The 12,072-nt window shown below is 48.1% G+C and overlaps 1 protein-coding gene across 5 annotated transcripts in view; it reads right to left on the reverse strand.

The window, feature by feature from the left end:
- CNFN (cornifelin) overlaps positions 1-12,072 on the reverse strand; it is a 35,215-nt gene that overhangs the window by 11,138 nt on the left and 12,005 nt on the right. For all 5 annotated transcript variants that reach the window (XM_032977219.2, XM_032977197.2, XM_032977222.2 and 2 more), the window contains 2 exons: positions 6,784-6,951; positions 692-828 (listed from right to left, as the gene is read on the reverse strand). In XM_032977219.2, the coding sequence (XP_032833110.1) occupies positions 692-828; positions 6,784-6,951 (305 nt within the window). The remainder of the gene's footprint in view (positions 1-691; positions 829-6,783; positions 6,952-12,072) is intronic.

A 12,072-nucleotide genomic window follows, 5' to 3' on the forward strand; every position in this document is an offset into this window, starting at 1 on the left:
CAACACCCACACACACTCATTCATACCCACCCACACACAACCACCCACACACACCCATCCATACCCACCCACAACACCCACCCACACACACCAACAACACCCACCCCCACCCAACCCCACCCATACCCACCCATCCACCCACACAGACCCACAACACCCACCCACACCCACCCACCCATAACCCACCCCACCCATACCCACCCCACCCATACCCACCCCAACCCCACACCCACAACACCCATCCACACACACCCATCCATACCCACCCCACCCATACCCACCCACCCACAACACCCACCCACCCACACCCATTCATACCCACCCACCCACACACACCCATCCATACCCACCCCACCCATACCCACCCACCTACACACACCCACCCACACCCACCCACCCACAAACCTACACACACCCATCCATACCCACCCCACCCATACCCACCCACCCACCCACAACACCCACCCACACCCATTCATATCCACCCACCCACACTCACTCACCTACACCCATCCACACCCACCCTGTCACCGTCTCTCTCTCCTCTCTCTCTATAGCAGACTTCGGTGAGTCATCATTTGTGATGGCCCGGTCGCTTCTGGGAAAAAAAAAAAACCACAGAGCTGTATAGCTCAGTGGAGCCTTACCTGGGAGGGGGAAAAAAAAACGGGTGTAAGTGGCGGTCCCTCACCTCGATATGGTGACGCTCCCGTATGCCGGTGCGTATGGAGAAGCTGGTTCCGGGCAACAATGGCAAGCAGCAGCACTCGCCATAGTCACTCGCCACGCGGCACTCGAGGCACGGCATACAGAACAGCCCACAGCAGCCTGGCGGGCGACAGAAGACGACAATCCCCCACAACCGATAAGCGCGGTTGGCCACGTGCGGCGCAAAAGAAGTTCAACGCATGCACGCGCGTGTATGGGGAACGTTGGCGCAGTGGTTAGCGCGCCGCGCTACCAACTCGTCGACACGATTTCGATTCCCGCTCACGACCAAGACGTCGAATGCCTGCAAAGGCCGTGGAGCCTCCCCCTATGTCGAATCGGCCTCAAATGAGCCCGTCCTATCTGCTGTGGTGTGGTGTGTGAACATCAGCACTAGAGAGACAAAGGCGGCCGGGCGTGGTGTTGGCCACCCACCCCCTCGTGTGCCGTTCCAGCCTTTCTAGGTGCTCGCCAGCAGCACTTTCCCCAATAGTCTATTCAGGCTATACTGGGGATCTTTGTCTTTGGTGTGCCTGAACATCAGGACTGGGGAGATAAAGGCGGCCGGACGTGGTGATGGCCACCCACCATACCGGCTTTCATAGTTGCTCGCTAACAGCACTCGAGTTTGCATGTCATATCTCTCGCTCTCCCCGTGGTCACGTGGGTTTTTCTCCGTGGCCCTCCGGTTTTTTCGCCCTCCGCAATTAGAATCGACATCACCCATCCGTAGAGTATTTTGGGCTACTGCTATAAATTTCCAAGGGATGATGATAAGCCACTTCCATGGACCTATCATTTGTGGCCAGGTCGCTCCTGAAGATGAGCTACGTAGCTCAGTCATCCTTACCTGGTAACATAACAAAAAAAATTGCCTTCACAGACTGTTGGGGCAAGTGCTGTTAGCGAGCACCTATTAAGGCCGGCACTGCATGTGAGGGGGTGGGTGGCCAGCACCACGCCCGATCGACCGACCGCGTTTGACTCCCAAGTGGCGATGTTTACGCAGTGCAACGGGCACTCATTTGAGGCTGAATCGACCTAGGGGAGGTCCAGGACCCATTCCGATAATCGTCACTGGTGTTGGACGTGAGCGGGAATCGAAATCTGGTCGCCCGGTTGGAATCGCAAGCGCGCTAACCGCCACGCCACCACGCCCCAAGCCTGCTGGCACATCACACAAACACACACAGAGCTCACCAAACACTCACGGCAAACTCACCAGCCACTCGCCAAGCATTGACGGCACACCACATACTCACCAAAATATTACCACCCAATGATCACCACACACCAAACACTCACCCAATACACACCACCACACACTCGCCAAACACTCACCCAGGCTGACATCAGACTCAGCGATCAGCACACACCACACTCACCACACACCAAGGTCGTAGCCATGGAATCAACATGGGGGGGACCAAATATTCCAGGGGGTTTGGAGGTTTGGGGGTGCCCCCCCCAGAAAATACATCTAAATTTGAAAATAATTTCCTGCCATTTCCTGCCTAAAATATAAAAAATTCACTAACACATGGGATGGACTTTTTTTTACAATAATGTCTAATAGTGTATTGTATTACATTGCTCTGTTTTTTTTATTTTTTACCTTTTCTTGTTTCATTGTATGTAATGGCAGAGATTAGGAATTAATGAAGTACAACCATAACCACAATAATATAAACAGAAATCTATTTTATAGCAATATATTTGGGGGGACATTTTGAGAATATTTGAATATTGGGGGGGGGATAATTACTGCCTTGCCGCACACCAAACACTGACTCGACACTCACCGCACACCGACGATAAAAATAACACGGGGAGTGTTAAGATGTTAAAACACCAAATAGACACGCCTATTACAAGGCATCAAGCAGGTTTTCATTAACCACACACATACTTGTGGTAAAACGTGCAAACAAACGGGCGTTGATAGTAATGTACGCCTTGTGTTTTAAACTGATGGTCCTACGTCAGAGGCAGCATACTGTCATGGCCTTGTCTCCGCACCAATGTAAGACAGGAGAACAATGCCAACAGGCAAACAACAACTACAACAACAACTACAACAACAACAACTACAACAACAACTACAACAACAACTACCACAACAACTACAACAACTACAACAACAACAACATAAATGCAAATATCAAAACATTTGTCATAGCTCTGTTTAAGCAGAGACATCGGAGCCAAACAACTCCGTCACATGCGAAATGTAAAAAAAAATATCGCGCAAACGTGAATGAGCATTCAGTCAGTCGGCTCAGGTAGACGTATTTGTTGGACTGGTCAATTGCAAAAAGGACGTTGCAGAAACAGTGAACCTGACATGGGGCGATGGACCACGCGAGTCAAGCTCAGCTGAGAGTGACGCTGTCGTGAAGGGTCGACAGCTCCGCATGAAACTGCGATTTAGATGGGAGGGTAATCAAGGTAGTGAGAAAAAGGTTGCACCATAGATAGAAGACAACCTGAAGATGCAGGCAGTGAAGAGAATGACACTGGATACTACTCTGGACACATCTGTAGGGTGGACAACAGGAACATTTTAAATGTTGTTTTTGTTGTTCGAAAAAATGGAAGGAACCGGACAGAGAAGAAGACCTAAGAGTGAAGGGCTTGATAATGACGACGACATCATCATAACAGATCGGTGACAGAAAGATGTGGCCACTACTTGAGCTATATTGGCACTACAAGACAGAGGGAGAGAGGAAAGTGGAAAAAACAAATTACGAAATGTGCCACCTACTACTAGTTTCTCTGGTGTCGATGTTTGTGCGGCAGTGGCGAGATGTTAACTACCTTGCCTGGTATACAGGAGCTTCGTGGGTTTGATCCCGACACTTACGCCTATGTATTTGTAGTTTGCATGTCTCTCTCCCCGTGGGCGCGTGGATTTTTCACTGGGTCCTCCGATTTTTCCCTCCACAATTAGAAACGTGCGTTTAGAGTATTTGGATGCTACGAATTTTCACAATGATAAGCCACTTCGTTAAGCTATCATTTACGGCCAGGTCGCTTCTGAAAAAGAGCTATATATCTCAGTGGGCCTTACCTGGTAAAATAAAAAATAATTCGTTTACACTTGACACCAGGTACTCATTTGAGGCCGAGTCGACCTTGGGAAAGCCCAGGGACTGGTTGAGACACAACAGCCGCAATTCGCCAGTAAGTGGCGGAGACGTCACCACGGCGCCAGTGCCAGGCCAGGCGCACTCCGAAGCCACGTGAAGTGTTGAAGGCTCTCGCTGACATGAGAGATCACGCGACAGGACCCAGGTGCCAATGGGGTTCACACACGAAGACTCCCGTGTAGCCTCAACGGACTGTTGGGGCAAGTGCTGTTAGCTAGCAGTTCTGGGCTGATTCCTCACCGTTCTCATGATCATTGCAACTCCACGAGGTGAGATCTTGCATGGAGCCCCAGGCCGAGGGAGATTGACAGTTATTTTGTGTTTCTTCCATTTGCGAATAATCGCAACAACTGTTGTCACCTTCCTAGATTTAAAGCTTTCGTGACTGCTAGGATCCATACTCTTTGGTTCTATTGGGTAAAGTCACGTAGGTGAAAATAAAATAACAAAAAATCACGACGTTTCGGCCACAACACAAGCGGCCTTCACCTGATGAAGGCCACTTGTGTTGTGGCCGAAACGTCGTGAGAATATTATTGTGTTATTTTATTTTATCAATTTATTATTTTATTCTCATTCTACGTGACTTTACCGAAAGAACCAAAGAAGATAAAAAATAAATGTTAACCATTCGGATAGCTACAGGCTTAGTGCTGCTTGGAAGCGAATCATCAAATAATGAAATCAATAATAGAATACGACGTTGATTGCAACACAAGCAACCGTCATCAGGTGTGAATGCAAGCTCGGAAAGAGACACATACTTAGAGACAAACACAGACACGAAGAGAGACAAACACACAGAGAAAGAGAGACACAGAGAGAGATACACACAAAGAGGAGAGACACATCAAGAGACACACACGCAGAGAGAGACACACACAGAGACAGAGAAACAACGCCTCTGTGACCAGGTATTTTATATATATAGAGAGAGGGGGGCAGATAAATTAGCATGTCAATGAGAGCGGCAGGGGGAGAGAAATTGGAAGTTTAAGAAAACAAGCCTAGTAAACTTAGAAATATAATGCAATGCAAAACAGAGAGTCGGCTAACACAACAATTAACACTTTACCAGGTTGATTACGTTCTTCCAAAGATTGCTAAATTTTAAGTTAAGCATGAGTTGTGTGAAAATCCTCTCCATAGAGGTGGTTCAAACTTGATTTGAAGCTTTCGTGACTGACTGCAGGAATTACTCTTTGGTTCTTTCAGTAAAGTCACGTAGAAATAAAATAAAATAAATAATAGAAAAAATAATAGACTATGCCTATGTAGGTAAAATAAATGAAAACAACTAAATTAAATGACGACGTTTCGGAGGCAACACAAGCTTCCCTCTTCAGGTGGAACAGACACAGCAAAATTAGCTGTATAAAGTGAACAGCTCTGGGACACACGAGATTATATACAGGTTAAAGGGGGAGGAGCCAGGAAGGGACGTGGGTGGGTGAGGGGGGGGCTAAGTTAAGCCGTCTTTTGTTATTCTGCAGGGGGTTCTGGGGGAGGCGGTGGTGTACTTGCACGTAAAACCACCTTTTGTTATGCTGCAGGAGGTTCAGGGGGAGGGTGATGGCGTGCTGCACGAGAGTGAGTACAATCCTTGTAGAAACGGAGATGGCTGTATAATTATAAGCCAGCTAAAGTTTGACTTGGTTGATGACATCTTTCCAAAAGTTGCTAAATTTAAAACCATCCTCTCGGTTGAACTTGTGTCTATGTTTGTATATCTGGATGGCTTCATGGACAAATATTTGGTAACAGCCGGGAGGTTTGCAGAGTACTTTGGTATCAGAGAAGACAATGTCATGAGAAACCGCTGTGTTGAAACAATGATCAGCCACGGCCGAAGAATTCGTTCTGCCCTCTTTCAAATCTGATTTCATATTGAGCAACTTTTGGCTCATAATTATACAGCCATCTCCGTTTCTACCAGGATTATACTCGCTCTCGTGCAGCACGCCATCACCCTCCTCCAGAACCCCCTGCAGCATAACAAAAGGTGGTTTAACGTGCAAGTACACCACCGCCTCCCCCAGAACCCCCTGCAGAATAACAAAAGGCGGCTTAACTTAGCCCCCCCTCCCCCACCCACGTCCCTTCCTGCCCCCCCCCCCTTAACCTGTTAATAATCTCGTGTGTCCCAGAGCTGTTCACTTGATACTGCTAATTTTGCTGCGTCTGTTCCACCTGAAGACGGAAGCTTGTGTTGCCTCCGAAACGTCGTGATTAAATTTAGTTATTTTCATTTATTTTATTTTACCTACGTGACTTTACCGAAAAAAACAAAGAGTATGAATCCTTGCAGTCACGAAAGCTTCAAATCTATAACTATGCCTATGTACTTGTTGTTTAGTGCACACAAAGGACAGGAGATACAAGAATAATGTGGACACACAATGTATGTTGATTACCATATAAAAGACCCAACTGGCAGTTGATGCCCATTGTAATTGATATGCATTCATTAACCCCCCCCCCCCTTCCCACGTGAAGGGCTCACAGGTGACATCACATCTATCCCTCGATTTAAGGAACGAAACAGGAGGATTTTGTCCACAAATCTGGCTGCCGCCTGATGATGCTCGTTGTAATTACTAGAGAAACGTGGTACCCAGATTGAAAATGTTGGAGATTTACTCTCCAACACACCGGTGTGCTGTACTAGTGACGAATTGGCATGTTCTGTTTACGTGACAACCCTTACTAGTTGGCTGTGTCCAGTGGTGGCGGGTTTAATGACACATTTATATATTTATGCGATCTAACCCAAAAAAAACACTCATATGGATAACATTGCTTGCGAAAGCCGACTGTGTTCAACTGTTATTAGCCCCCCCCCCCCCGCTACCGCCCCCCGCACCCCCCACTCCGCTGCCCCCCCCCACACACCCCACTCCGCTGCCCCCCCACCCTCACGCACAGATGCCCATGTCATCACAGCAGTCGCAGAGGCCCGAGTTCCACTTCTCCTGGGCGTGCGGGGCTTGCTGGGCGTACGCCACGCCGGGCTGCTGGGTCACCACGAACGACTGCGACATCACCGCCACGTGCACGTTGGGCTGGCTGGCTGGGAGGAGGAGGCTTGCGGCTGTGGGGCGGGAGGGAGTGGGGTGAGCAAGACAGCGGCACGGGAATGAGATGAAGCTATCGGCAACGCAGCAGGAAAAACAGAATCCAAAACCGGTTGTCTCACCAATTGGGTCTCCACGTGAGCTGTGTTGCACAAATAATAAGATTAACCTAAAACTAAACGCGGTTTTTTTTTATATTTTACTCGGTGTAAGGCCCACTAAGCTGCTATGAAGCTATTTTTTTTCGGAAGTGACCTGGCCATCACGCATGACAGCTCAGCGAAGTGGCTTATCAGGTGGAAGTTTATAGCAGCAGCCAAATACGCAGGATCCGGAGAAAAATCCATGCGACCACGGGGAGAGAGACGCACCACAAACTCCAAATATACAGCAGCAGCAGGCATCAGGGATCGGGATCGAACCCACGGCCTTCTGTATACCAGGCGAGGTAGTTAACATCTCCGAGTCACCGTGGCAGCCCAAAAATTTGTGGGGCCCACGTGGTCAGGCGTTCGCGGTTCGAACCGCGCGTGGCAGGCCACCCTGGTTTAATAATCGCGCCTGTGAGAAATTAAGCGTCAAAGTACTGCAAAAGCTGCGAGCCGTCTGCTTTACTCTCACGGCGGGCAAGCGTTAAGTGCAAGTTGGTCGATCTTAATATATAATTGTTATTTAAATTAAGTTAGGTAAGCTATCCTGATTAAACTACCCTACAACTAAAATCCAAATGCCCCCCCCTCCCCCACCAACCTAAAAAAAAATATATTTTTTCGTGTTCCGGTAATTTGAATCGTTATCCATAATTGTTGGGTTAGATCGCGTAAATATGAAAGCGTCGTTAAACCCCACCGCCACCACTCAAGGAAGCCGGCTTATCATCATCGTGTGGAAATTTATAGCAGCAGCTAAATCACTCTAAACGCGTGGTGATGTTGATTCTAAATGTGGAGGTAAAAAACCGGAGAACCTGGAGAAAAATCCACGCGACCACGGGGAGAGAGAAACACGCAAACTCCAAATATACAGCAGCAGGCGTCAGGGTCGGGATCGAACCCACGACTTCCATGCAAAAGGTTTCTATTTGATGTTTGAACATCTTAACACCTATTTTATTGCCAGCAAGGGTAAAACCTATTCTTATTTTTCATACCACGACCTCCTGCGTACCAGGCGAGGTAGTTCACACACCCCCGCCACTGCAAGCGGATCAGGGTGGCTTGGCGAGCCAGGAACCCTATACACAGCATATTTACATAAAGTATATATACTGTATATCACTCGCCACTGACGTTAGCCGTGAAGGGGAGAACGAATTCAGACAGGCGACTGTCGAGTCCATAGCGCAGTGCGCTAGACAACTCAACTACTGCGCCACCGCTCCACGCGTTCAACCAATGCAATCTTATTACTAGACCATTGTTAACCAACCCACATTGACTAGCGTGGTGAAGTATGGCTAATTCCCCCCCCTCCCCACCGTCACCGACACGGACTAGGGTATAAGACCTTTCATCCTGCAGTGGATGAAATAAGGAGTTGTCATTTTTATTTCCAGTATCCTTATTCTTTGGTTCTTCAGGTAAAGTCACGTAGGTAGAAAAATAAAAATAAAATAAATCACGACGTTTCGATCGCATCACAAGCGGTTGACCTCAGGCGTAAAAAAATAATCCAGCAGTTCCACTACTGGATTATTATATTCACTGCTGGATTATTTTTGGTTCAGCAGTTCCACTACTGGATTATTATTTTCACTGCTGGATTATTTTTGGTTCAGCAGTTCCACTACTGGATTATTATTTTCACTGCTGGATTATTTTTGGTTCAGCAGTTCCACTACTGGATTATTATTTTCACTTTATTAGGAAGCGACTGGGACCTGTGCACTTTTAAATCTAGATTGAGAACTCGTTTCTTTAGAACTACTTATTGTTGTGCTGAGTTTGTTGTCCTCCAAACCCCTGCAACCACCGAAAAAAGCACGTTTTGGCTATGCACGGTGCGAAAGAAGTTCAACATATAGACCCACAGACTCGCACACACAGAGACACCCACATACACACAGAGACCCATAGACTCATAGAAACCCATAGACTCACACAGAGACCCATATACTCACGTCGAGACTCACATACTCGCATATATTGAAAACGAATTTCTTAAGAACGAATTGTTACGTGTTAATTTATTGCCCTTCCCGCGCCCCCTCCGATTAATTATCACGGTTGTCTACGTACGGAAAGAAGTTCAACATATTCGTTAGATAATGGGTACCAGATGGAGGCAACATTCTCTAATGCACAAATTATAGCGATGCTGCTGTTGCTGCGTTGGCAGTGGCTGCGCAGGCACAGATAATATCAACTCTACACGTGCATCGGTAACATCGTGTGGTCTTAAAAAGAAAAAATAATAGGCGACGTTTCAGAAAATAGCCCTTACTCATAGCAGACGAGGACCATTGCCCGAAATGTCGCCGATTGTATGTTTATTTCGTTATTTTAAGACCACGCAGAGTGGTGTTACAGACGAATGTGTCGAGCTGTTATCATGTCAGACGCTGCGATTAACTCGCGGTCACTGCGGGGACGCACTCACAACACTCACACCACTCAGTCACACCACTCACTCACACCACTTACTCACAACACTCACACCACTCACTCACAACACTCACAACACTCACTCACAACACTCACTCACATCACTCACTCACACCACTCACACCACTAACTCACAACACTCACTCACAACACTCACACCACTCACTCACACCACTCACTCACAACACTCACTAACAGCACTCACTCACACCACTCACAACACTCACTCACACCACTAACTCACACCACTCACTCACAACACTCACACCACTCACTCACAACACTCACTCACAACACTCACTCACACCACTTACTCACACTACTCACTCACAACACTCACTCACAACACTCACAACCCTCACTCACACCACTCACTCACACCACTTACTCACAACACTCACACCACTCACACCACTCACTCACAACACTCACTCATCACACCACTCACTCACAACACTCACTCACACCACTCACTCACAACACTCACACCACTCACACCACTCACTCACACCACTCACAACCCTCACCTCACAACACTTACTCACACCACTTACTCACACCACTTACTCACAACACTCACACCACGCACTCACACCACGCACTCACACCACGCACTCACACCACGCACTCACACCACTCACTCACAACACTCACAACCCTCACCTCACACCACTCACACCACTCACTCACACCACTCACTCACTCACACCACTCACTCACAACACTCACACCACTCCCTCACAACACTCACTCACACCACTCACTCACACCACTCACCCACACCACTCACTCACTCACTCACTCACACCACTCACAACACTCACACCACTCACTCACAACACTCACTCACACCACTCACACCACTTACTCACACCACTCACAACCCTCACTCACAACACTCACTCATCACACCACTCACTCACAACCCTCACTCACAACACTCACTCACACCACTTACTCACTACACTCACTCACTACATTCACAACACTCACTCACACCACTCACAATCACTCAAAACCCTCACTCACAACACTCACTCACACCACTCACTCACACCACTCACTCACAACACTCACTCACAACACTCACTCACAACACTCACTCACAACACTCACTCACAACACTCGCTCACAACACTCACACCACTCACAACACTCACCTCACACCACTCACTCCACTTACAAGACTCACAACACTCACACACAACACTCACCTCACACCACTCACAACACTCACACCACTCACAACACTCACTCACAACACTCACTCACACCACTCACTCACAACACTCACTCACAACACTCACTCACACCACTCACTCACACCACTCACTCACACCACCCACTCACAACACTCACAACCCTCACTCACACCACTCACTCACACCACTCACTCACACCACTCACACCACTCACTCACAACACTCACACCACTCACTCACAACACTCACTCACAACACTCACTCACACAACTCACTCATACAACTCACTCACACCACTCACTCACACCACTCACTCACAACATTCACAACCCTGACCTCACACCACTCACTCCACTCATTCCACTCACAACACTCACAACACTCACTCATCACACCACTCACTCACAACCCTCACTCACAACCCTCACTCACAACCCTCATTCACAACACTCACTCACAACACTCACTCATCACACCACTCACTCACAACCCTCACTCACAACACTTACTCACACCACTTACTCACAACACTTACTCACAACACTCACTCACAACACTCACTCACACCACTCACACCACTTACTCACACCACTCACTCACACCACTCACAACACTCACTCACACCACTCACTCACACCACTCACTCACACCACTCACTCACACTACTTACTCACAACACTCACAACACTCACTCACACCACTTACAACACTCACACCACTCACTCACAACACTCACTCACACCACTTACAACACTCACTCACACCACTCACTCACAATACTCACACCACTCACTCACACCACTCACTCACAACACTCACAACCCTCACCTCACACCACTCACTCCACTCACAACACTCACTCACACCACTCACTCACAACACTCACAACCCTCACCTCACACCACTCACTCATAACAACACTCACTCACAACCCTCACTCACAACACTCAACACTCACTCACACCACTCACAAAACTCACTCACAACCCTCACTCACTCAACACTCACTCACACCACGCACTCACACCACCACTCCACTCACTCACACCACGCACGCAACGCACGCACACAACGTACGCACACAACGCACGCACACAACGCGCACCACTCACTCACACCACTCACACCACTCACTCACAACACTCACTCACACCACTCACAACACTCACACCACTCACTCACACCACTCACTCACAACACTCACACCACTCACTCACAACACTCACTCACACCACTTACTCACAACACTCACAACACTCACTCACACCACTCACAACACTCACACCACTCACTCACAACACTCACTCACACCACTTACTCACAACACTCACAA

This window comes from Petromyzon marinus, chromosome 62 (assembly GCF_048934315.1).
Source record: "Petromyzon marinus isolate PM22_M1 ecotype Great Lakes invasive population chromosome 62, UKy_Petmar_22M1.pri1.0, whole genome shotgun sequence".
Taxonomy (NCBI): domain Eukaryota; kingdom Metazoa; phylum Chordata; class Hyperoartia; order Petromyzontiformes; family Petromyzontidae; genus Petromyzon; species Petromyzon marinus.